The following is a 26821-nucleotide window of genomic DNA, read 5'->3' as shown; positions in this document are numbered from 1 at the left end:
CCCAGAGAAGGGTTTGTCACATCATGGGAAGGTTATCACACTCTCTGCAGTGCTTGTGTACATAACACCCCTGCAAGGAAGCCATCAGCATTTTGCCAAAAGCAGAAACAGTCAAAATGGTGCTAGACTTTGTTACCTTGTCAACGAACAGAAAATGTAGTTTTACTCCAGAGGATTTGCATCCTTGGGCACGAGGTTCTGTTTTTCTCTGTGCCAGGGACCCAGAATAACAAGTGACAAAAATAAAACACAAGCAGACAAATGGGCAAAAATTATCTGTTATTTCTGAGCATTTCAATACATTATTTCTTTTTCTTACAAGTCTGCCAGCTTGCACCTCTGACTGTGTCTTTGTCTTGCTGTGGGGCATGTGATGTGAGTTTGAACACTGCAGTTGTCCAGTGCTGAAAAACAGGCGGATGACTCATCTGAACGCAGGCTGGTTTGGTGGCTTTAGTGTTTGATTGACTTGTTCATATAGAAATGATGGGACATTAAAAAAAAAAAAAAAAAGAAAAAAAACCCTCACATTTGATGTTCAGATTATTGCTTCTCTTGGAGCGTGCGGAGCTTTCACCCAGAGATCTCTAGGGCAAAGCAATGTCTTCAGCTGCCTCCGCACCAGCCCTCAGGGGATGAAATCTGTGTGTGGAAAGGAGAGGAGGCCACTGAGCAGATGAATAAATCAGTGTCAAGTACTGAGAAGGAATGGTGTAAAATTAAGTCTTTCCCTTGTAAATCTTTTGTTCGGTGCCAGTGATTTTCTTCATTTCCCGGGGCTTTGTACTATTAAGCCTCCATGAAACTTATATGTGTAGGAACTGGGATCTTGTTCCTCTCTATCCACCATGAAAACATTTCCAGGGACATAACTGAAGGTTCCCCCATGATCACGCCACCTGCTTGACTACTGCTGCAGTTCTGTGTCAGTCTATGAAGGACGGCTGAGGAGCCGACAACTGAACTGGCTTTTTTCCATATGAATTGCACGTGAATCATCACGATTGCTTTGCAAAGGAGGCTTTTGCAACACTGACAGTGCCTGAAGGAAGAACAGAGGTCTCTGCCTAGCTTAAGGGAAGTAACCCAGAGACACTGGTTCTAAAATCATAACTTTTGCATTGGGATAGGCAGGACTTACCTCTTCTATCTGCCCCATAACATCCAGAGATATCACAACCCCCTGGATATCCAGACTGCCCAGGCTGCCCCCTGACACCAGGAAAACCTTGAGGACCAGCATTTCCAGGGTAACCCTTCGGACCTGGTTTTCCCAGCACAACTTCTCCTGGTGGGCCTGAAAAGGAGCAGCACTGTAAGCCATAGTACATCTACTTCAGCTGCTTTAGTGTAATACCTCTATATTTTCTCCATCCTACATGGCAGTTAATTTTCTGAGTATTGTTTCTTCATTTCAGTGGAAAAATAGGACCTGCCAGTTGGAAAACTCTTCTGAATCCCAGTAACTAGAGGGCTAATTCTTGACCGTAAGGGTGCCCAGCTTGGCTGAAAATGGACCCTGGTTATGAGAATCCAAAGTCCACCTACCTGTCAATGCAGAAAATCATCTTAATCCCAGGACCCATCCCAGGTCCTTGTTTCTGTGTTTTCACATCTCAACCATAAAAATTTAAATACAGAAGAATATGACCACACTCTCTTGATAGTGCCTGGCTTGTTTTGTCAGGGGCAAACCTCCCACTGATTCCAAGTAATCAGGATGAAGGAGTACACCAAATCCTAACAGGTTACTCAAACCGCCTTGTGTTTCATGAGTGGAATTTTCAGAGTTTCTATCCCTTGAGCATCTGGTCTTGCATGCAAAAAGGCAGCAAAACTAAAACTCCCTAGATGTGTCTTGGGTCCTTAAAACACATCATTGCCTGGGAATGGGTACCAGAGAGAGGAGGCTGCTTGGAGCAATCTCTTACATCTTAGCAGAGGGGAACAATCCAGGATGCTGCCAACAATGCTGTGGTAGGAAGGTCAGTCTGCCCCACCACAGTGGGGTGTCCTAAGGACCACAGGTGGTCCTAAGGCTGAATGATGCTTTGAATCTGCAGCTGGTGAGCTCTGAATGGCCCCACTGGGTCAACACAAAGAGATTGTATTCACTCTACCTGTTCTTCCTCTGGGTCCTTGGATCCCGTCCTCACTGGCTCCAGGCATCCCTTTTTCTCCCTTGGGCCCTGGGGCACCTAATCACAAGTAACAGACAAGTGTCACTTCACTTCATTTTGAATTTCACCCTGAATTAATGCTCCCACCAGGCTCTTCTTAGATGTTGAAGGGAAGTAGAGTCACAGCCCTTGACAACACAGAGAAATATTGATTTTCTTTAATTCTGCCTGGGCACCTACTCTCTTTTCCAAAGTGGCCAGTTGTGCATGACCAACAGGGCTCCGTCCTGCACTGATTTTCAGCCTGATATGTGTGAAAAGGGAGATTTTTCACAGAGAAATTAATAGTGCTGGTGTTAGTGCACTGGCCTGAGGTTCAGGTCACTCCCATGCTCTTCACATGGATCAGAGAAATCACAAAGCTGAACTCTCTCTTCAACCAGGTGCTGGTACTTCAGGCTTGCTGTTTTTGCATGAAACTGCTTGCGAAACCAGTACATCTCAGTGAAACAGGTGCATTTTGACAAAATAAAATTTTTCATAGTTTCAAGATGAAAATATTTTGAACAGCTGTGTCCTTAAGACTGTTTTTCAGTGAGGTCTGTCTTCTCCCGTCTCTCTTTTCTCTTAAATGACATTTTGATAAGCTCTGCAGATATCATCTAAGAGTGAACACTGCCAGGGCAAGGAGTTAAACAGAAGGTCTCTAGTTACTTAGAGGTGTTAGGACACTGCTGAAACCAATGTATTTCATTTTATTTTGACAGACAGTTACTTGAGCCAATGACAAACATCTGCAAATCCAAGCCAAACATATTCCCACCATTCACTCATTCACGTGCGCTAACTGATGGCACTTTCTGAGATTACATTGATCTACCACTTTATTCATGTGTGATGGTCTTGGTTTTGGAACCACTGCTCCAGAAACCTACTTCCACTTTCAGTATTACTGCAGTTGCCTCACGCCTTCCTTCAGTGTGTTCCAAGTCTTGTCATTTCTGCCCAGAGGTGATCCGTTCCACCATGTGTTCATCCAAATGGCTGTTTCTTTTGCCTTTCTGTAGGAAAAGCCTCCTGCTTTCTAAAATCAAACTGTCCATCCTTCAAAATATACAACCTGGCCTTCCTCTCAGAGCAAAGCTTGCAAAAGGAGTGGGCTGCATCTGTCTTCTCCCTGCTCTTCGAGCTATCTAACTTGGGTTACTTTTCCCAGAAGAGAGAAGTCCAAAAGGAATACAGTAATCAGATGAGATAATATCATGGGTTGTCTTTACAGTACTGCCTGAGGCACTAAAATGTTTAGTTAAAGTATCAAAGATATAGTGAAAAATGCTTACAAACGCTTCTGTCCATACCTCTTTCTCCAGGATATCCATCCTTGCCTGGCGGGCCAGGGTTGCCATTTTCTCCTCTTTCTCCGTTGCTCCCAGGGGGACCTGGAGGACCTGGTGGTCCTGGTTCTCCTGGTTTTAACCTTTCTTCCCAGAAAGGAACTGGCTTCCTTGCATGTTCATGAATGAACGAATCAAATTTCAACACGTGAGCTAAGAAGGGAAGACAGAAAATTAATGTTTCCTTGGCTGGGAAATTCAGAGAAGAGACAAAATCAGAGGATGTTGTCTAAAAAGGTGCTTAAAACTATCAGATAGTGCTAAAAGGCTGTCAGTCTGAACTGAGAAAGCCAGAAGCTGAAGAGGAAAATGGACAGCTGAGACATGACTTTGCTGCCTGACCCTGGGCAAACCTCTGCTTCTCTTTGCGCATCGCAGCACAGGAGCTTTTACAAAAATGCCTCATCTCAAGAGGAATCAGCACAAATCACCAAAAGAATAATTTATTTCAAATTAGTTTCACGCATTTCCATTTGAGAAATAAAGGCGTCTTTGCAAAATGCCAAAGGATTTTCCGAAGAAATATTTCACAGGTCTCTGTGCTAATGCCACCCAATACAACCAATGTAGCACTGAGAGCCTGCGATGGGCGTTTGCTGCGCGTGGTGCTCAGCCTGGCACAGGGTGGAGGAGCTCCCTGGGCCACTACAGCTTCATGCTGTCTCCCCTGTGGTTTTGTTCACCGCTGCTGGAGAGGCATGAACACACTCGGGAGCTGGGCTGGTTATACTCACTCTGAATCATCCGCTCACAAGCCTGGCTAACGAGTTGGTAAATTGTGGCCAAAGACTGTGGTTCCCCCTAAAGTGAAACATTATTTTTATTTAAAAAAAGAAAGAAAGAGATTAAGTATTAATATCTTTACAAAATAATCGATGTCATAATGCATGATAGCATTCTGCCCATTTTTCTTTTGTCAGCTTAAGTTTCAGAGATATTAATTACTGTGAAATGGAGCTTTATTTATTTATCTATCAGAAAGCTCTGAAGCTGTAAAACTGAAATTGGGAAACATCAATAATTGCTTTTCTGCTGCACATCAAAAAGCCCAGACCGAAGCTCAATAATTACCGAAGCTACCAAAAAAGGGAGACTAAATTTCACTCTGAAATTTTGTCAGAAAAGACGCTAAGTCTATAACTCAATGTTCTGTGATATGTAAAACATCTAATATGATCAGATATTACAATGTCCTATCTTTGTCTAAATCTGTTATGAATATTGATTCTTACTGTAGTCTGAATAAATCTTATCTGAGGCGTTCTTTAGAAAGTTTCAGCAAAGTAGGGAAAAGTGATAAAAATGCAAAAAGCTGCTTAAAAATAAACACTGTCTCTATCTGTGAAAATTCATATGTAACACACTGCATATTTCTAAAAACATTTATAAAATATACATCTCTGGCTGAATCGCTGTGCAGATTACCCAGACTTAAACAAAAGCTTGGCACAACATCCAAGGGAGGGAAAAAGGAAAGTTCCACTGCAAAAAAAAATGTGTAGAAAAGGAAAAGCTGGTGGGAATGGAAGGAGAATGGTGTTAAAAATTTTAATGCTGAAGCATTAACTTAAGACAAAAGCAGCCCTTCAAAAGCCGGTCACTCCTGTCTGAAGCCTCATTTACGTAAGTCAATCTTGGCAATGAGACACTCCTAGAGAGACACAGGGTTTCTTTTTAACCAAAAGTCAGGATGAAAAAAACTTCCTCTCAATAAAATAACCTTCAAAGGCAGTGTAGATCCCCTAACATCAAATGCTCTGTGCTGGGGCATGCCAGAGGATTATCGCAGAGTCCCCTTTTATGCAATACATTACAAAAGAGCAACTCAGTCAAGTCAAGTGGTTTTGTTTTTTCCTTCTTAGCAAAGAATGGGTTTTCAGTTGGCATTTCTTCTTCATTACTGCAGTTGATACTAGGGAGCTCCTGACCACTGCAGGGTTATTTATATCCCACCAGCTTAGCCAGTGCAGGTGAATGGAAAGGCAATAAGCTATAGGTACATGAAGTTATTCAACACTAGGAAGGTTTATATGTGTAAGCACATTACCACATCCACTCTTTTGAGTGTAGGATACAGTGACAGTGTTGCTGCCTAGCACCACAAAAACTCACTTTCTCTCCTCTTTCTCCTTTTGGACCCGGCAGACCCTAGAAGGAAAGGAAAGAAGAATAAAAGTCTAGGGAAAGAAAGAGCAAAAGAAAACAAAAAATCAGTGGGGAGGTGGGTTACATGGACCACAAGGTTTGTTTCCCACACTTTCCTTGTTTCTTTGTTTCCTTGACCTCATGACAGTGACTAGAAGAGCTTCAGGCTCATAGGAATATTTTTGTTTCTTTTTAAAAAAAAAGAATAAAGCAGCAGCTGAAGCAGTGGCATAGAGCACCATCAACAGGGATGCAGAAATTCCTCAGATACAATCTTAGAACAGATTTCCCAACATAGCAGGTGAATTTTAACATCTGAGAAGAAATAACTGTGAGGCCTAGAGCTGCAGTTACCCCTATAAGCCCAACACTGGCTACTCCGGCTCAGGACTGACTCTCCTGCTTTATTCTAGAATCTTACACCAGGAATTTGTTTGGATGTTGGATTTTGTGTAGCTTGTATATCTACAGAGAGCAAAGGGAGGTGGGATTTGTTAAATGCTTTATCAACATTTAAGTAGCCTGGGCTTTGCACATCCAGACATCTCCTTGAGAAGGATAAGTGTGAATTAAACCTATTCTTTAGATTCTAAGGGACAGCTGCTGTGGGAACAGCTTGTTTCCACTCAATTATTTCATGCCTTGGCCTTCTTTGAGACCCCAAAGCAGAAACTTACTGTTGGGCCAACATCACCCGGAGGTCCCTTCTCTCCACTGCTGCCTCGGGAGCCTGTCACTCCTTGGAAACCCTGCAGGCATTAATTGCAAGACACAGATAAAAGTCCAGTTACTTCCTAACTTTCTTCTTTTTCTGTTCAAGGCACCAGCAGTCTGAGTTTAGAGGAGTCCAGCAAGGGCACTGTAGCCCTAAGGTTTATGTCAGTACCTTGTCCAGCCAGGAGTCCAATGTTAAGAGTATATCATGTATGAGTCACGTCCACGTCATTTCCTATTACTGTCTCAATTACGGACAAGCCAGCAAAGATGAGTTTTGCCAACAAACTGCAACACGTTTTTTACCCTACAGGCTTTAGACCCTTCATCATATATTCAGATTTAGACATAGCTTAGAGCATAACCCTTTTCTTTAGCCTCGTAATACCATGCTGTTTTTTCCTTTTTCCTTTAAGACCTGTCTTTGCCTCTAATACTTTACAATAGTAACAGCAACTTAGAAAGTGTGAGGTGTCTTCTTCTCTTTGTGAAGTTTCTGTGCCCTTTGGAGCCATAAAGAGAAGAAAAAATACAAGCCAAAACCAACCAGTAGAAATACTTTCTTTTATAATTTTCCAGCTATTACATTTAAGCTCAATAGAGAGTAGCAACTCTTCTGATCAGTGAAAATTAAAGAAGTCTTCAAGGCAGCACCAGAACAGCTTTCAGAGCGTGTTCTGAGGGCTACAGCAATTTCCTTGTATCTAGAAAGCTGAGGTTCAACCCTGCCGGCTCCACATCTTCTCAGAATCAGCAAGTCAAAGTTATGAGCTGAATCCAACCTTAACTCCCCTAAATACCTGACTTCACCACAACTACTTTGGGGTCTAATGCAAAGACAGCAGTGAGCAATCTCCACCTTACATTATTCAGGACTGCCAATTTCCTTATAATTCAGCAGCGAGAATCAGTAACTATCAAGTCCACCACCCATCATCTAAAACCAAATTTTGTTCAGTTTCCCATGTAAAGTGAAGTGTATCTGTTTCACAGAACTTGGAAGGGCTGTGGTGCCTTCAAATGAGCAGTTGGATGTAAATCCTGGATGTAAATCCTGGATGGATGCTATCCTGGGCACGACAGAGTGTAAATGCGCCTATCTACATATGGCCCTAGCAGCAGATATGAGGAATGATGTGGGGAAAACCTTTCACACCTGCCTGCGTCCTCCAGCTCCTGCTGATTTCAGTCTAGTAAGCCCATATACCTCAAACTCAGCCAACAGTTGAAAGCCAGTAGCACCAGGAAAGCAAAAATAGCAAAACAAACATTTCCTTGCTGGGTCAAAATTTCCCCATCACTTGGCAGAAGCAGCCAAGGTTTTTCTTCTTATACTGGCAGTGGCAGGGAAAGTAGACATCTGCATAATGAGCCAGGTATTGCCTGTGATACCCCAAGAAGGGGCTTTGCCCTGACACCTCTGGGTGACAGCTAGTCAGCAGAAACCACAAGCCCTTGCTGAGGAAGAGATTTCGATAAGCATCACTCACTCTGAGTACTCACCCTTGGTCCAGGAGGTCCTGGAGGCCCAGCTGTGCCTTCTAGTCCCCTCACTCCCTGCAAAGCCAAATACAGTCATTTATTAATGAGAGGATTCAAAGAAACCTAGTAAGCAGTGAGGTGTTGTTTCCATGTGCTGCTTTTAACGGGAGCTTGCTAGGAATTGGTAAAAAAAAAAAAAAAGGCATCTGCCAAGCAGGCAAGAAGGGTGGCACCTGGTCAAACTTGGCCAAACCTGAGACTTTTTTTATTCCCAATCCCTCTGGCTTTGTGAAAAGACTTATGCACTGAGACCATTAGGAGAGCTGGATGTTTCAGGTCTCTGCTGGTACCCTCACAGCAGAATTTTAGGCACCATGCATGAAAACTCAGAGGTAAGGTATTTTACCTTTGCACCTTGAAGACCATCCCTGCCTGGAGCTCCCTGCACACCAGGAATGCCCTGTAAATCAGAATTGCTGGGTAAAGTTGGCATCTGATTATCATTGCCCTAATTCATCTCGTAACGGGTCATAAGAAAAAGATGGAAGAAGAAACAGAGTTATTCATTAAACAGAGCAGTCACTGTTATCACACCTTTAATTCCATTATGTCTAGCTTCCAGATAGGTCTATCTTTCTTGCACCAACTGACTCAGTTTCCCTTGAGAAGTGATGTCACTTCAAAATGAAAGACAGTTTCTGAGCAGGCCATAGCAACAACTCTATGTTTTTTCAATCTTGCTTAAAGTAATTAATGAGAAAAAGGGGCAAAACTTTGAGACAATTAGAAGGAATGGTGTCTACCATTACCTGCATGCCAGGACTTCCAGTGTCTCCTTTCTCTCCTTTAATTCCTGGTGGTCCCTTGGATTAAAACAGAAGCACATAGTTAGGCGCGCTACAGCATCCTTTCAGGCAAACAGCACCCTGCTGTGCTGCATGCACGTCCCAGGTTGCTCCTGCTCTCTGTGGTGCTACGGCACGTGCATCACATGTGCATGTGGTCACAGCATGTGCACGGGGATTCTGCCATTCCAGACATGCAGGCAGCAGCCTCCACCTCTACTCCTTGCCAAGAAATTATGATCATAGCAAAGAAAAATGCCTCAATACTCCACTGGGCTGTTTTTTTTAAAGGCATGTTAGGGAGAGTCTGGACAAAAGCAGTCTTTTGCCAGAATGACTAAGTGCAGGGCCTTGTCAGCATGAAAAAAAATGATCATCATCTCTCTCTAGTGCAGCTGTCCAGATGTCAGTAAGGATGATATAAATACATAGATCACGTTTTGGGGGGCTTCATTTCTGAGGCATGTTCTAACTGCAAAGAGCAAGTGGCAAAAAAAAGGCAGTGGAAGAGATGACATACCACAGGACCCTGAACCGTGATTCCTTGGGAACCTGGAGAGCCTTGTTGGCCACTGGGACCCTCTGGCCCTACTTGTCCAGGTGGGCCTGGTTCACCCTAAAGCCAAAGACATGAAATCAAACATATGGAAAGAAAACAATTAGAGCCTGCTCTCCACATGGACTGTACTGCATGTCCTGCGTCAGCATGAACTGTCTACAGGGTTCAGGATGGAGTCAGCACAGTGAGGAGATCTCTAGTAACCTCAGCTGCCTTTGCCTTTCAGGTCCAGGGTTTTGGTGCATCTTTCATGGGAGAAGACAGCAAAGCTGCAGATGGTGCTTTGCAAAGCATGATTCCCCTTCCCAAGCAGTGGGTCATTCTTGTTATTCAAGGTGACCAGAGAGCAAAGGGAAATGTTCCTTAACCTGTGGCCAATATCTGCATCCGTTCTCATTCATTTTCCAAAATCTTTCCCCTGTAACCATGCTGTTTTCCCAGATGTTATCCCAAAGAAGGGGACCAATGGGCTGGCCTGGCTCTGCCCTGGGTTGGTCAGTGGAGCAGTGAACACTTGCACTAGGGCTTGCTCCAGTCCCCAGGGTCTGAGGATTCAGACCCAGCCATTCCTTATGCTCACCTCAGGGCTGCTCCTGAAGGCTTTGTGTGGCTCTTGCTCTGCCTTGCTCCTCACGCTGCTCTGCCCCAGAGCAGTACCAATCTGTCTGGTTTGGAAGCCTGGCAGCCAGAAGCAGCACAGCACAGAGACGAACCATTTTCCAGCATGGCTGCTTTCAGAGAACACTGCTGACCACGTACACTGCACTAATTCGGTGCAATCAGGCTCATCATCTCAATTTCCAAAGCCCAATTAAGCATTAATTAGTTATAAGTGATCCCATCCTCCTCGATGAGTTAGTCTTTAAGGCTTGATTTGGGCTCTGCTTGGTGCAGTGAGACAGTCCCCAGTCTAACAAGTCCAGCTCAGACCAGGGATGAACACGTCCAGCTGTACTGAGGAGTCCGCACTCTTGCATCCTGCCTCCGACACAGCCTGAAGCAGACATGGCCAGCAGTAGAGCTGAGTATTAGGACTCACCTTGGGCCCTGGCTCTCCCTGCTCCCCTTGTGGTCCTCTCCTCCCAGGGCTGCCCTGCCAGTAGGACACAAAGCTGCTGTTATCAATATCATAATCTTTACTGCAGTGTAACCAGGAGCCTAGAGGACAGAAGTTGATGCACTTTGCTGTGCACAGCAAAAGATGTTTCCTGCCCCAGAGAGCTTGCAGCAAATGGAGTCAGATAGAAAATTAATCAAGTAATCCTGCAAATAGAAAAAAGGGGAGAAGAGAGGACAGCACAGCCCCTCTGTGACAGGCAGTGGGTACAACGCGCTCACCACCAGCAGGAAGAGATGAACTTTCAACCTGTTCAACCTCCTCCCTTCAGCTCCCCTCACAAATCTGTGCTGAGACAATGAATGGAGAAGTGGTGACACATGAACATGGGAACACACTTGAGAAGAAAAAGAAGAGGTGCTCCTGTCTACAACCCTTTGGGACTCTGTTGGTTTTTATAGTATCCTGAGAGAACAGACACATGCTGAGATCAGGGACAGCAACCAGCTCTGGGGAGACATGGCTTAGCTCTGCATCTGCACGACTGCTGGATGAAGAACAGAAACCAATCTTCTGGCATGAACCAATATCACATGAACTTTTGACATCTTAATCTAAAAAAAATATAAAGTTTCTATTCTTGACTCTTAAAAAACCCAATGGATATGGGTTAAGAAGTACAGGCAGGTAGCTTTGGGAAAGGTGCTTTCAGAAGCTCATTTCAGAAGTCAGCTGGACCTGGTCAAAAATACTCATTAAGGACAGTGATAAATACAAAGCGGGACACATTCTTGGTAACTAGAGTTTTAAAAATAGCAACGAGTGCTCTTGTAACTGCAGCAAATTACCAAGGGTTTAGTGGTGCGAGGATAAGGTCGTGTGTCAAATATGTATTTTCTCTAATGCTTGAAAGAGTCTTGCTCTTTAGAGGGTGGTACTGCAGAGATGTTTAAACCACAGGGCAATGCAAGCTGGTAATTATGCACTTAGGATACTGAAGCAAACTGTGATAGTGGAGTGTGCCGTGTAATTAAACTTCCACCAGAATGAGCACATAATTGCTCTGCAACGAGGCGCTGTTCTTTGCAAAGCATGGAACTGAATTCAGTTAAACCACAGTAATGCAAGGGGTGATCTGAAACCTTTTCACTTAAGCAAGGAGGCCAGTTGTTTTTTAACAGTTATTTTCCAGGAGCAAAGCACCTGGAGTGGTTGAAATGGGGTGCCTGGACAGGATGAAAGATTTCAGCTGCCTAGTGCAAAGAAAATGTTTTTCCCAAAGCTTCCAAAATGAAAACTTTCTGATAGCTGCTTCCTAGTGTTAACTGGAATGTTTCCTCCTGCAATTTAAGCCCATGGTGACTCTCCTGCATCCATAATGGATAGGGCAAAAATATTGCATTTGCCCTTTATCCCATGTTACATACTTAATGACTCAGCCTTGCCCTGGCACAAGATGGACTTCAAAGACCCCTGAGATAGGACGAGCGGAAACAGCTTCAGGTTGCACCAGGGGAGGTTTTGGTTGGACATTATGAACAATTTCTTCACTGGAAGGGTTGTCAAGCATTGGAACAGGCTGCCCAGGGAAGTGGCAGCGTCACCTTCCCTGGAGGTATTTAGAAGTGTAGACCTGGCATTTAGGAGCATGGCTTAGTGGTAGACTTGGCAGTGTTAACAGGTGGACTTGAAGATCTTAAGTCTTTTCCAACCTAAATGAATCTATGATTCTCAAACCTTGTGAAGCCCCAGAAGTGTTATCCTCACACCTGGCATACCCAAACAACACAAAGCAACACCAGTGCAAGGAACATGTAGAAAAGTGAACTTACCGGGGGACCTGGAGGTCCTGGCAAGCCCGGGCGGCCAGAAGTACAAGAGCAGGCAGGAGCTAACGTAGGGCAGGTCTCCTCATCCCTCTGAAATGAGAGCAAGCCAAAGTGGCATGACCAGCTGCGTAGCAAGAGCAGGATGGATCACAGGTAACGCTTTCTTTTTTCCAAAATTCAGTTGGAGAAAAGCAGAAATTTACTCTGCCAAGAGATTTTTTGCAAACTTGTGGGTTTTTTTCCCATCAAATAACAAGTTTAGACAAAAAAGTATGAACCAGCCCTGCCTGAAATTTGCATAACACATACTGGAAGATGTGTTTTTCTCCTTGCTAAGTATTTATACACCCTACAAAGCAACTTTCTGTGTTGGAAGAAAAACTTGAAAGGAAGAGCAGGGGGGTGCTGTGACTCAGGGCTGAGATGGCAGCAAAGCTGTAGGACTGTCAGGGCTGCTGTCACAGATGAGTTCATACAGGAGGGATATACACTACACAAGGATTTTGAGTTTTCTTTCCTTTTGTACCAAACACAGTTTTGTTCACTTCAAGAAACACACATGTTATTCCAAAGAGAAGAGGAAAAATAAATTGTTTCCTTTTTGGGTCTACCAAAACAATTTGCAGTGTCACTTCAGTGCCATGGACTTGTTTCATCATCCCCGGCTTCATGTCAATTAGCAGAGTGGTCCTTCTTGTCTTACCAGTGCTGGGAGATCACAGCATCTGTCTTCCTCTGCCCTTACGCTGCTGCACACGATCTGCAAAGACTGCAGCTGGAACTGCGGAAAAAAGAGCGTTTGACAAAAAAGCGGCATTGGCACACACAGTCCATCACCAACTCTCATGACATTCAAGTGCTAAAAATAACAGGACTCCTCCGTATGGTCCATATATAATTGAGCCCAAAAAAGCCACATGAAAAGTACCCCTGGCCACTGAGTGTTTAACAAGCCCTCTAGTCTCTGTGTCCTACTAAGCAAGTCAACAAGCAGCTTCTCACTGCAGAAGCCAAGTGTCCAATTTACTCACAGTCCTGCAACAACAGGCAGCTTCTCAAGTAATTGGGCTTCAGCATCACCAAAATGTGAAGGCAAACTGCTTTGCTTCCCTTAGGGGCATGGAGATAAGAGTAAGTGTGGCAAGCAGCATTTCCCAGGACAGATGTGATGCCCTCCCAAGAAACCCCAACCACAACCTTCACAACAGACCCACCTTCCCCTTCTGTTTATCAAAAGAGCACACACTGCACAAAGCTAAACCCAAATAAAGAGGCAGAGGGGTTTTTTTTCTTTCCTTGACGCCATTTCTCATCTTTTTTTCTTCCATTCCATGCATTTAACAATGAGCAGGCTGTACAGCCCAGGGAGTGTGGCATGCAGTATACGGATATAAATGAGCCTCATAGATCAAGCAGCATTTAAAGATATCTTAAATTAAATAAGGGTCCACGATAACCAGTAGTGAGACACTCAGTCTTCTCAAGGGCAGCAGAGCTGTGGAAGACTTGAAGCTTTGCTGGGCTTGAAAGACAATGGGTGTAGGGACAGCACAAAGCTGTTCATTACTGAGCTGGATCTGTCTAGCTAAGCCGCTACTAGGGAGAATCTGGAAGAGACAAGGAGAGCAAGGATTCCTGCCTTGTTGGATTAAATTGCCACAGAATTTATTTAGGAAATAAGTAAATACAGCTTGAATGCCACTGTCCCCTGGTTTGTTATACAGCTGACCCTGTATCTTACAGACAATTCCAATGTCCACTGGTATATCCCTGACCTCTGCTCCTCTCTTTGCTCTTAGGGAGGCATATGGGACAAACTGATTTTACTGCACTGCTTTGAGGCACGGGAAGTTGTAAATCAACTGATGCACTGTTTCCCCCTGGACTCTGAGATCTAAAAGCTGAGCTGAGGAGTAAAAGCTTCACATAAGTCGTGAACGATTTTCTATAGTCCCACTAGCACATTGTGAGTGATGAACCTGCCCCTTATTCTGCACATATTTAACACTCCAGTTTTGTGGAGTAAGTATGCCAACAGACTGCCAGGCGATGGCATACATGGGTGTTTTTGCCCTTAGGACCATGCACTGGGCTCTCACAGGGACTTGACACCAGGTCCACACTTTCCCTTTGTCTTTTCTCTTGCAGTGAGCGGGCACTCTGCAGCGCTGTGCGACGCGGTAAGGACATACCCGCAGGCTGGCACTGAGTGTTTGGGTTGGTTTTTTTCCAAGTAGCAGCTGACAAAGAGCCCCTGTACTGAAGATTATTGTCCTATCATTTGTATGCAGATGGGCAAGCCCACACACACTGGAGACTGAGGCACATCCAGTCCTGTTGCCTTCAGTCACTGGCATTTCCCAGTGTCACTCGCCGGGAGCTGATGTGCACAACCTTCCCTTGCAGAAGAAATTCCCAAACCCCACTGTGGGCTTCAGCATCTTTTAGAGCAGGATCTGTGCCTTCACGGTCCCCAGATAAAGCAGCCAGCTGAAAGCACCTCCGGGAAGTGCTCACGCTGCTGCCTCTGATCACAGACCTCAAACAGAGGTAGGAGGCGAAGGGGAGAAACACCACGGTAGGAAAGCTCATTAAAATCACAGAGAGCAGCGGGATCAGGACATGGTCGTGAATCACAGCAGTGTTTGGAGGCATTCAGAGGGAGAATGATGCAAGATGGCACTCCCCTCCACCTGCCCACCTCATCCAGCTCCAACTTTAAGCCTCCCCACTCTCCAACAGCACCACTGGGGACTCACCGATGCAGACCCGCTCCTGGGTCCTCTGGTCCTTGTCACTTTTCCCAGCATGATGAAGCCAGCGGTGGAGATGCTGCCAACGGTGTTGATAGGTTTCTCTGCTATTTTCTTACAGTCCACATAGAGTTTGATCTTGAAGTGGCTCACGGCTACATGCACCTGGGCAGCAGGTGGAAAGAGGCAGGTTGGAGCTCCATGATGAGATGGGGGAGTCTTTTAAAGAGAGTAACACCTTCTGCCCAGTTCCCAGACCGCTGCTGTTACCAGTGGTGTGCTTTTAATGACCAAATGGATCAAGGGGGCTCAGGAATATGTTTCAGTATATGCTGTGTCTGTTGTGAAACAGTAGCGTGAAACACTTTCCCCTGATGTTCCCCTCACCTCCCCTTGTGAATGCCTTTCTAGAGTTGCAGTATTAAATAATTCCATTTTCAGAACCAGCTGAATAATGAAACTACCTACAGCTACTGATAGAAAGCACTCGTTGCTCATTTGAGTGGAATACCTTTGCTCTGAGGACATAGATGACAAAAAAAACCCCTCTTATGAGTTATAACATGGCTTTCTTACAAGGCTGCATTGGTTTGTGGGTTTTTTTTTCCCTTCCTTCCAGCACTAAATGGTCATCAAAACACCAAATTAAAAAAAAAAAAAAAAGAAAATTGATTTTCAATTTTTCCTGATTATTAAGACCTAAAACCTCTCAGCTCTGGAGTTTCTGGGGAAAAGGAAAGATATCAATTTGTGGAAATCATATTTTGAACATGTGATGAACCGTAACTCTTTACAACCATAAACTTCAGCATATCAAATAGGTTTGCCAGTTCCCTAGCAATCTGGATGCAAAACATTTGTATAATCACTCCTCGCTTTGAAAAATACACACTGATGGCATAATACTCTCAGACTGGCGTGAGATCGTGAGACACATTTCTCCCTCGCTTGATAAGGACCTTATGAAAGCTCCCATAGAATATCTTCTTCACTTCCTGCTGGTCAAAGGAAACTTCCTGCAAATCAGCCTTGTAGTCATGATTGAAATAGGTCAAGGATTTCTTACTGGCTACAGGGAAAATAAGACAAATAACAGCTTAGAATTAAAAGATAAATAGATTTCACCCACATACTGAACAACAGTAAATAAATAGGCTTATACATGGTGAAAGACTCCATATGTTATAATCAAATACTTCTAAACAATGCAAAAGAAAAATAATATATAAGAATAAAGAATACAAGTAGAATAAAAATGAAAATATGTCTTTTAATTGCATTCAGCAGTATTTAAAATGCAATGTTGTCAGCAACAATAAAGCTTCCCCAAAACTGCTGCTATATAAGAAAAAAAAATTAAAACTTTCCAAGTGAATACCAAAATGAGTTCTGCTGCTCGCAGAAATGTATGCAAATACCTGAATTTAATGCATTCAACAAGAAATCTTACGGTCAAGGGTAACACCAAGGAGAGGCTGGAAGTCCTCGTCTGTTATTTGCCACACAGCGAAGGGCTCCTTGGGGGTCTCGGGCAGGAGGCGCAGGAGGATGCTGATGGTGTGCTCGGGTGGGATTGCAAAAAGGTGGACATCGCTGGAATGAGACAAGCCGAGCAAGCGTCAGTGGCTTAAAGCAGCGAGAGCCATCAGGCAACATCCTACAGACAGGGCTCACCATCGTGTTTCTTGGGCAGGGTCGCCTGGAAAAGCTTCACCCCCGGGAGCTGAGTGTGACGTGCCAGGAGAGACCCTGGTCCCTACGTTTTGAGCATCTCAGGCTGTTGAAGCCTGTGCTGAGTGATGAGCCCTCGAGGGCTTTCCCCTCGTGCTGTGGGGAGGCCCAGGTGGAGCTGTTGGTGTCAATCCATCAATACCAGAGCTGCCTCAGGGAACGCTCAGAGGGATGGAACGCCTCTCCCGTGAAGGAAGGCTAAGAGAGTTGGGGTTGCTCAGCCTGGAGAAGAGAAGGCTCCAGGGATACCTTACTGCAGCTTTTTGGTACTTAAAGGGGGACCATAAGAAAGATGGGGACAAGCTTTTTAGCAGGGCCTGTTGCAATAGGACAAGGAGTAATGGGTTTAAACTAAAAGACAGTAGATTTAGACTAGATATAAAGACAACTTTTTTGTTTTTTTACAATGAGGGTGGTGAAACACTGGCACAGATTGCCCAGAGAGGTGGTTGATGCCCCATCCCTGGAAATGTTCAATGTCAGGCTGGATGGGGCTCTGCGCACCCTGATCTAGTTGAAGACGTCCCTGCTCACTGCAGGGGTTGGACTAGATGGCCTCTAAAGGTCCCTTCCAACCCAAACCATTCTGTGATTCTATGAATGCCAAGACACAGTGAGTGCAGCCTTAAGGCGTTTCAGACTAGAGTCCAGTGGTAGCTTATGAAACATTCCTGCCAGGCTCCAAAACACTTCCCCAAGTCTCCTTTTCAAGGAGGAACGGTCATTGTATAGCACAGGGTAAATCTTTAAGCTTTGGCAGAAATCCATTTTAATGTCCTTCAGGGATAAGCACAGAACCACAGAAACACCCCTTTGGGTCCCCATGTCCCGGCTGCAAAATTTGGCCCGAGAGCTGGAACCCATGACATGCAGTGATGCCCATCAGCAGCTGCTGGCAGGAACCCAGCTCCCTCTGCAGCCGCTGCCGAACCCGGCAGAGCACACTGGGCAGGAGCGGCAGCGAGAGGATACAAGGCAACGAGGAAGGTCAAATTGGTTATGCCTGAAATACATCTGTAATCTGAAACAGGACATATTTGCATGGGCATATACACAACTCATCAAGCATCTTTTCAGGGCTGATTCATAAGTAATGTCAGGTTCTTATTTCTTTCTGTTTCTGAAGGAGCAATGTCCTTGAAATGCATATGTACCAGCTGAACAAAAGGACTTGCCCATAACTTTCTGAGTATTTAACCAAAGAATTCTCTGAACCTCCCCCACTCTGTTTACTCTAAGAAGCTTTGCTTCTTTAACTAAGATTAAAACTGAGCCAGTGCCTCAGTAATTAGGCTTTAAACAAAGTAGCACTGAATGTCAGGAGTTAGATAATTCCTGATGCATAGTCATAAAAAATGTGTGAGGTCATGGGAGCTGCCTGGCCCACTTGGGACCCTGTGGAGAACCCTCATATACAATGAAACAGGGTCAAGTCACAACCCAGAGTCAGTGGTTATTCCCTCTCATCAGTAAGGACCAAGCTGCAGAGAGCAGCTATGAGGCTAATATTTTCTAAAGCAGAGATCTGTCTCCAAACCAGAGATGTTGGGAGACGGGACTGAAAATGAAAATGTGGCCTCAAACTGCCCTTATCGAAGTGTATGTGGTTGTGGATAGAATGCCTAAAGAATTGTGCGGTGTCCATACATGACACGATCCTTATGTTCATCACAGCAACTAACCCTGCTGGAAAAAGTGATTTTGTAAAAAGGGAAAAAAAATCTCACTGTGAAGTGCTTTGCTGCACAAAAGGATATAATGAATACCCCTATAGTGTGCCCTTAACTTCTGCATGACATATTCCATACTCATCTTGAAGAAAGTCAGAGGTTAATTCCTTAATATATTAAGGAAAAATACTCTGGCGTTCTTTTCAGTCTACTCATGCTTTCATTTAGCTCATCATCCTTATAACTTCATTTTGAAGTTGCCAGTGGGGCCACATCATTCGTCCAGAAATCAGTGATCTTCCCTGATGTGAGCATAGCTAATGTGTATGCACGAGACTGACGATGAGGGTGATGCTGGTCACAGCTCTGCTCCCACCTGGTCCTCTGGGTGAGCTGAGTGTCTCTGAACAGGGTGAAGGTACGGGAACCACTGAATACAAATGGTTCCATAGCTACGCCTTTAATGGAGGCGTATTCCTTCTCTACTAAGCCAAAAGCTTCCATCATATCAAACCCTGGAAGAGACAAACAAAAACAGACAAATAAGTGGTTAGAAAAGAGTACAAAGGAAGTGTGGATGCGGAGTGGGTAGAATTAGCCTCCAGCTAGCAGGGAGAAGGCAATAGGAGAAGACACCATAGCAACACAGACACCAGCAAGGCTGTGCAAACTCACTAGAAACCTGGAGTGTACTTCCCAAGTGGCAGCCAAGGAAAATGGTTTGTGTCTGTACTCCCTGCACACATTTGCTGTAATCTTCTCCTCTTGGAGAAGAGCAGACTAAAGATGGAGATTTTCACACTTGTGGCTTCAGAACTCCAGAATGAAAAACAGATGAGAAAGAAGCTACTCCAACAATTTCTCCTTTTCAACTAGATGCAAAAATATTATCTTCAAAAGACATGGAATCAGTCCATTAATTGCTTGCAGGGGGAGAGAATTATTTCTGCTCTGAATTGCCTTATACGTAAAAGTCAGAAAAATTAGGAAAGAACTTAAAAATATGAGCATTTCCATTTCTTTCTATTTTCATGAGACACCCAGGGGTGACCTGCCTTATGTGGTCTACAGAGATTCTCCCCTCACATTTCTGACATCACCTCCCTGGCTCGTGCAGCTTCATCTAACTCTCCCAGCTCACCATCAAAGCTCGGAGCCATTTTCTCATTTCAGTCTTCTGTTCAGTAAGACAAGATCTTGCAATTGGGATTCTTTCCTTTTTTTAGTTTATCTGAGTTTGCAGCAGGCTGGGATGAAGGAGATAGCTCATTCTTTAGCAAATGGAAAGGCTACAACTTCATTGCAATGCGGTGCTTTCAGTCTGGATTCCCTCACCCCTTCACAGTTTACAATCTTCTGCAGCTTCTGGGACTGAGTTTTTATTTCACCTTGGGGGTTGGTTCAGGATGCTTTTTTTTTTTTCCTTCATTTTCCAACAGGACTAAGAAGTTTCCCAAAAAGATTACCTACTTGAGAGACATTGATTTCTGATATGGAACTTCTGGCACTGGAACTTCCTTTAAAACATGCAGGAATTATTGTGGTGTAAAAACTGAAAACAAGGCTTGAGTCACAATTAGAAACATATTGTAATATAATCATATTATTATCATATTGTGAATCTGCTATGTAATGGTTTCAGTGACCTGCCAAGGAAACGGGCTACTCCTGCCACCTTCAACAAGGAGGAGGAGGAGAGGTCAGCATTTGTCGTGGCTTTATGATTTGATTGCTTTGGCTTCTGCATCCATAGACAGGGCAACAGCGCCGAGAGCCTCCCGGGCAGGGATGCACATCCCTGTGAGCTGCGAGGGTCAAGGGTGGAAGCAGAGCAAAGATGAAGTGTCTCAGCCATGGAGTAACAGCAGCGCTGAGAACTGAGGCCAGTTTCCCAGTCTCACCCATGTCACAAAGCTCTCTGAGAAGGAGGTGATATCACTTTATAAGCAGAACTAATTGCTTGCTAAGTAACAAACACACACAGCAACCCCAACAGCATGAACAGGGGTTATGGCATAGACGGGAGAAACAGGAACTTGCTACCCTAGCAAAGTCCGTACAGCCTGACTGCAGAGAGCTCTTCAGGTATCCCATACCTCCTCCAGAGGATGCAAAGGTGATCTCAGTGACAGACTGAGTTTTTCTTAAGGAGCCTATATGGCTTAGGAATTGAAATCCCCTTGAAATTCGACAGCAGTTTGAAGCCTAGCTTCCTTAAAGCCAGTGAAAATCCCAGCATTGACCACTAACTGCTGAGAGCACAAGCTGGTGGAACAGCAGAGGCATACCAATTCAGTTAGTGCAGAATAGTCTTCTACCTGATAGAGAATATTTTCCTATTTCAGTTCTCAAACTTCTCACCCTTCCCTCAGGACAGGGAAACCATTTCCTCCCTGCCCAGCTCCTGCATAGTTCTTGAAAGAGAAGAGCAAGTAGTGTTTTCATATTCACAGCCCAGCACCAGTGGGGCTTGATATGCTACTGTACCTCGTACGGAGCCTTCAGTAGAGCTGATGGTAGGGCAGGCTGTGAGATGAAAATAAAAGGGAAAAACTGTTAGGGAAAAGAAGACAATAGGAGATTATGGAAGCAAAATTAAAACAATTCCTCTAGGCAGAGCAGTGGAAAACCACACAAAACCCAGAATATTCTACAGCTTAATTCAAAGCCTGGCCTTTAACCTTCTTTTATATATATATATATATATATATATATATAGAAAGAGAGAATTTATGTTTATGCGAACATAAAGGTTGTTCCTTGGCTTGCCCATCACAAAAATAAAAATGTCTTTCATCATCAAGCACCTTCATGACTGCTTTCTTTTGACTAACTCATCTGGCACTTTACAATATGAAATACAAGGGAGCATCATGTTCTGCAAGTTTTTCTTTAAAAACAGACATCAAAACACTAAGTTATTTTTTTAAACAGCACTTTTACTGCAACAGGCACCTTACAGGTATTGTAAAATAAAGAAAAATATCTGCAGTTCCAAATATTGTACCTGAAACTCAAAATAGACACAGCAAAAATATATATATCAACCTGAGATTTTGGCTTTCAAACGCTTTAGGGAAACACAGTTTTGGCAAAGTTTTGCAGTTTGCCTTTCAGAAATTCCCTTGATGAATCCTCTAAGATGCCACAGGACAGAAAGCAAAACCAGAGGAGAAAAGACCAGGATGTGAAGCTGGAATATGAGGCACCACAGTTGTGAGCACTCTCCATTTAAAAGGCACAGGTAAGGGGGCGTTTTAGAAAACAGCACACAAATGCTACTTTCAATTATGTGCTGCCGTGTAAATCCCCAGCCATGGATGCCAGATGGAGCTGGGACAAAGGGAATGCTTGCTGCAAAATGAGAAACGTCCCTGAAGATCAAGGACACTTGACAAGGTGGGCTATTTCATAAATGGTTTTCTAGGTCATCAGTATAATAGAATCTAGCAGGTCATTATATAGAGGCTTCGTTATAGCCTTGCTATTGCTAGTCTTGCATCAATGCCATTTCATACCTCATCAGGAAAGCAGGGCTTCCAATTTTCCATACCTAACTCCTGTAAAATGTGTAAAAAATTTAAAGGGGGGTGACTCACCCTCTCCAAGGCACCTGAGATTCCTAAGTCTATAGGAGTCCAATGCCATTTTTCATGATCAAGACATACATCAAAGAGAGGGCACCCAAACCTCTCACTTTGATGGTCATGGGACTGCTGAAGCCAAGAGTTAAACCACAAAGACACAAGTTCCCATGACCTCTGTTATTCAGCCTGATCCATAGTTATATACACACATACCATAACTCCTGTAGAATTCAGTACAAAACTATTGAAGGAATCTATGGAAACCAGTTAAGATATCAGTTACTGAAACTTGAGCTACAAAATCATCTCTTTGAGCTTGACCAGCCCCTGGTTGTGGAGCAATGTCCTGCATCCAGGGTGATCTGACTTATGGCTACAAACTATACAGTGCTCTTTCCCTTCTGCTTCCAGAAACCAACCAGCTCTCCAAAGGCAAAGCATTGCTCAGAACCGAGGTACAATGAAAGAGAAAGAAAAAAAACAGGGATAAATTTCCCCCAAAGTCATATAAGCAGGCTATAAACTTGCCCATTTACCAGGTATCTGACTTTCTTGCTTGGGAGTCAGGGAGCTCTTTCTGACCCTTGCCCAGAGCCCAGGGTCCCTCTTGCTGACATCCCTGGCAATCCTCACTTCCTTCCCAGGCTGAAAGCACTTGGATTGCTCACAGCTCTTTGATGGGGCAATGCTCAGCTTAAACAAAGCATATCAGTCAGGGTAAGGATCCCCGACACTGGAGGTATGCACTTCTGCTTTGAAGATTTTTCCTAGGCTTTCCAGCCTAGGATTTCTGCTCTCTTGTTATCTTTGTTCTTTGTTTTTCTCCCCAAGTCCCAGCCAAATGCAGTTATTCACTGTAAAATAAAAGTTCACTCTTGCAACGTGAGAACATTTCTCTCAATAATTTTGTTACATATCAATATTTTAGTCTTCTACTGCACATCGAACTGTTTTCCCAGCATTATTACATATAATCTTCACTTCTTAAAAAAGTTACTTTATAAAACATACAGAATTTAATATTTCTCCTATTGCCTTTTCAGCTATCATAGCCCATCAGCCATATTAAATTCAACAAGGTGACTCATCAGCCTTATGGGAGGATTGTTTTTACTTCAAACTTCACAGGACTTTTCCATCGTGGTCTGAGCATCTGTAGATTGCCTCAATAAGCCACTTGAAAACCTAGTATGGTACGTTCTTTGTTGGGTAGAAACTAAAATTTTCTCATCTAATCTGATTCAGTCTTCCTTCGTGGCTTGCCTCGATATGTTTTAAAACTGAAGTTTTGTTCAGAATCATTTCTAATAGACAGGAAAAGGCATTACTACCCCAATATCCGTATTCTAACATTTGCTTCTTAATAACTTTTTATAACGCTGTTAATTCAGCACTTCTCGCTAATCCATTTAATAGTTTGCTTTATATCAGCATATGAAAACATATGCTCATTAAATTTATTAAGAGACTTTACAGGGAACTTTAAATTGGAACTTGTCATCATCCCCTTTGCTCCATTTTGGTCAAGTTGTGCAGAAATCCTCTAAAAATACTGTCAGTTTCTTTACTAAGTGAGTCTGATTTTAAGAAGTTATGTAGTTTCTGGCTGTCCTCAGGCAGTCCCCAGAGGCATCTGTAAAGAAATGACATACCCACTCCTGCCTGCCCTGCAGAGCCCACACTGTGATTTGTTACTGAAAAAAAAAAAAAAAAAACAAAAAACAAACAAAACAAAAAAACAACCACAAAAAACCACAAAACCCCAAAACCCAAACCAGCCCCAAACCCAAAGCAATATTTTATAGGAGGTGATTTACCCTCTGTTTTGGATGGAACGAATCCTCGTATTGAAGGGAATTTAGACAGCACAGGAGCTGAAAGAAAAAGCAATGCACACATGAGCTTGTTATTCAGGACAGCAATGCCTGGCTCAAGACCAGGGTGGTCGCCGGCCCTTCCCAGTCATCCTGGAATCGCAAAAACTGCACAGGAGGAGTGCAGAAGTTGAGGCAGGATTTTCCCTTGTCAAGGCTAGTAGCCTACCCTGCTGAGCAAAACCCTGGCCTTGGTCACAGCCCAGTGCAAGCCAGGGCATCGCTGCCCCACTAGAGATTGCCTCAGGGCTGATGTGCGGAAGGTTATGAAACGTGCACGTGCTGACCGATACACTTACCCGTCCGTCCCGTTGTGGACGTGCTCTCGCTCTCTCCCGTGTAGTGGATGGCAGAAAGGATCACCTTGTAGGCTCGATCAGGCAGGAGCGACTGCAGGGTCACGCTGCTACTTTTGCCAGAAGCCATGATCTACAGCGGGGTGGAAAAAGAGCCTAACGTTTGTGCAGGTTTCCCCGTTATAGCTCATACTCGCACCCTGGAGTTACATGGAGGCGTTCTAGTGGTGAATCCTGGGACAGCAGGACTCAGGGCAGCATCACTGCTTAGTTCAGGCAATGGTGAAAGCCAAGGAAGCCTGGTTAGGCATTGCCATCAGACCATGTGCAAGAGAAGAGTATTTCACTATGTAAAGAGCCCGATATTCCCCATGCAAATGGCTCAGAAGTGCCTTACAGTATGGTAACCACTCTGGGTTTGAGTAGAAAATCTGGGGTTTAAAAGGTTAATGTTTAACTTCCCTAAGTCCGAGGTGCAGTAGGTTTATCCTGAACCCCTCTGCCTCCAGGAATTCCCCACCCCAATTCAGGGAGGGAAGAAAGCTGCATTATTAGCAGCTTCGATGGACACAAATATCTTATTGACAATGAAGCCTGGAGGTCCTCTTCACAAAGCAACACATCAGCCAGTCAGAGGAAGAGGTTTGTTTTTGTACTCCTGTGAACCATGGTAAGCCCTTACGGAGGGATCAGAGTTCCCGTGGGCATGAAATTGTCCCCACATCCCTCTTGTCCAGTACCTGTCACGTACAAAGGAGCTGGAGACTTACTGTTTGCTGAGCACCGGCATCAGAAATAGGGTTGTAGGTGATTTTGTAGTGCTGTATGCGTCCGTCAGGGGGGGTCCAGTGGACCTGGAGGCTGGTGGGGGTTTCAGAGTCGATGAAGAGGTTGGTGGGCGGGCTCCGGGAATCTGTGGCAGGGATTAAAGGTGAATGACATAAAAGCAAGGGAGTAATGTCTATAAACTGGGCCAGCAGCACTTGCTTTCAAGCCTGTTTCTGAACACTTCAGGCTCTGCTGTGCTGTTAACCTATGCTCAGAGGAAAAGCAGTCACTTTGGGGACTAGGCAAGAGAGAAAACAGATCCTGGGGGGGTGAGGGCTGCCCGAGTACAACACAGTACATCTCAAGCATTCAACAATTCAAATCCTAGGACCTGGAAAAAAATCTTGGAAGAAGGGAAGAGCCCTGGAAACACAAGGGGAAGACATCCTTTGTACATATCACAAACACTGAAGGATATCCTTCATACAGAGCTGAACTGCAGTTGAACTTCAAAGATCTGGAGACACACTGGACAAACATCTTGATTGCTGGTTAAACCTGGATCACACTTCAAAGTTAATCCATCACAATTTCTAATATTTTCCAGCTTTTTCCTTCTCTTTTAAAAGTATTCTTAAAAATCCCAGAGCAGCCAGCACACAACAGTTTTGCCTCACGCTTCTCACACCGATGCCCACAGCCTCGAGGAGGGGATAACAAATGGTGCATGAGCTACCCTCCCTTTTCTGACCCTGCACTGCAATGTACGGATGTTCCCAAATAGGTGATGGGCTGAGCCGTGGTCAGCCAGAAATAGCCAGAGACAAAAGCTGAGCAATTTTTAATTGTGTAAATGCATTTCTGTCCCTGGGGTCATGACATGTAACAGACTGGACCAGGTGACAGAGGCTGTTATGCTGGAATGCTTTCTCTGAGCAGGGACTGAGAGTTCGTAAGAGAAAGGCAGAGCGGGGGATAAATTCATCCACTGTTCAAACAAGGGGCTTCAGAGCATGGGGTCATCTGCTCCTGAAGCTCATTTCCAACCAGAGTCTTGCTCTGCATAAATGCACATGTCTGGCCTTGAACCCAAGCTGGTGTGAAGACACAGAAGTCTTGGACAGAGAAAAGGAAGGGACTAAATATTATGGGTGTGCCCTAAAGACAGTCAAGGACACACACCCAGGCTATGAGGTTTCTTTTCTGCAGTTTTACCTGTAAGGCTCTTCTGCCCACCCAGCAAAGTCTAGGGTAACCTTAGAGCACAGGTTGAATGAAGATCGTTTGCATCTTCATTGATCCTCCTTTCCTTTTCTGTATAAAATGAGCTTATTTTACTGAAGCTGAACCAACTTTGCTGGCAGCTGAATGAGGCTGGAGGCTGTTGCTGTGCATCACCACAAGGTAAAGTGGAGAAGAAAACAAGTGTGGGAGGTAAAGTCACTTCAACAGCACTATTATTAGTGCAGTGCAATACGTCTGCGTCTTTGCTGGCTGCATTGGCTATTTCCTTCAGCTGAGGTAAGTGGAGACTCTGTAAGTGAACAAAGGGAAAGTTAGGGAAAAATCTTCTGAGTTGGGTTTATTCTTGGAAATCCCCCAGGCCAGCAGAGTTTGATGGCATAGATCTGACAGCCAGGGCAAAGGTCACCTCCTGAAGCTGCCTAGGAGGAAAGAAGCGCCTCTGACACAGAGGACACAATCTGTGCCTTCGATTACCTCTTGAACTTCTGCTTCTCCACCGGAGTTGTCCCAGGCTGCTTGGTCTTGGGTTTAACCAGCATCACAGGCACATTTTCAAACCCTGGAATCTGCTCCATCAAAATACTTATCTGCAATGATTATATAGACCATGTTTTTCCCTTGCTGCCATGGGTCGAAGCTTCTTCTCCATATTTCAACCCATTATTTGCAATGTATGCTCTGGTAGGAAGAGCTTATTGAGGAGCTGGATAAAGAACTTGAGGACATTTATCAGCCCCAGTCTGAAGATGTTT

At 44.3% G+C, this 26821-nt stretch overlaps 1 protein-coding gene across 3 annotated transcripts in view; it reads right to left on the bottom strand.

The window, feature by feature from the left end:
• Nucleotides 1-260: 260 nt before the first annotated feature.
• COL20A1 (collagen type XX alpha 1 chain) overlaps nucleotides 261-26821 on the bottom strand; it is a 52191-nt gene continuing 25630 nt past the window's right edge. For all 3 annotated transcript variants that reach the window (XM_064465407.1, XM_064465408.1, XM_064465409.1), the window contains 22 exons: nucleotides 24827-24969; nucleotides 24060-24189; nucleotides 23704-23760; nucleotides 20787-20825; nucleotides 18676-18814; nucleotides 16349-16491; nucleotides 15858-15967; nucleotides 14905-15063; nucleotides 12849-12926; nucleotides 12149-12235; nucleotides 10299-10352; nucleotides 9221-9316; nucleotides 8665-8718; nucleotides 8262-8315; nucleotides 7877-7930; nucleotides 6337-6408; nucleotides 5627-5662; nucleotides 4249-4315; nucleotides 3479-3667; nucleotides 2121-2198; nucleotides 1142-1297; nucleotides 261-642 (listed from right to left, as the gene is read on the bottom strand). In XM_064465407.1, coding sequence (XP_064321477.1) covers nucleotides 629-642; nucleotides 1142-1297; nucleotides 2121-2198; nucleotides 3479-3667; nucleotides 4249-4315; nucleotides 5627-5662; nucleotides 6337-6408; nucleotides 7877-7930; nucleotides 8262-8315; nucleotides 8665-8718; nucleotides 9221-9316; nucleotides 10299-10352; nucleotides 12149-12235; nucleotides 12849-12926; nucleotides 14905-15063; nucleotides 15858-15967; nucleotides 16349-16491; nucleotides 18676-18814; nucleotides 20787-20825; nucleotides 23704-23760; nucleotides 24060-24189; nucleotides 24827-24969 — 2009 coding nt within the window. In that variant the 3' untranslated portion in view covers nucleotides 261-628. The remainder of the gene's footprint in view (nucleotides 643-1141; nucleotides 1298-2120; nucleotides 2199-3478; nucleotides 3668-4248; nucleotides 4316-5626; nucleotides 5663-6336; nucleotides 6409-7876; nucleotides 7931-8261; nucleotides 8316-8664; nucleotides 8719-9220; nucleotides 9317-10298; nucleotides 10353-12148; nucleotides 12236-12848; nucleotides 12927-14904; nucleotides 15064-15857; nucleotides 15968-16348; nucleotides 16492-18675; nucleotides 18815-20786; nucleotides 20826-23703; nucleotides 23761-24059; nucleotides 24190-24826; nucleotides 24970-26821) is intronic.

Source organism: Phalacrocorax carbo, chromosome 14, assembly GCF_963921805.1.
Source record: "Phalacrocorax carbo chromosome 14, bPhaCar2.1, whole genome shotgun sequence".
Classification (NCBI taxonomy): Eukaryota; Metazoa; Chordata; class Aves; order Suliformes; family Phalacrocoracidae; genus Phalacrocorax; species Phalacrocorax carbo.
This window is presented reverse-complemented; position numbering and strand designations above follow the sequence as displayed.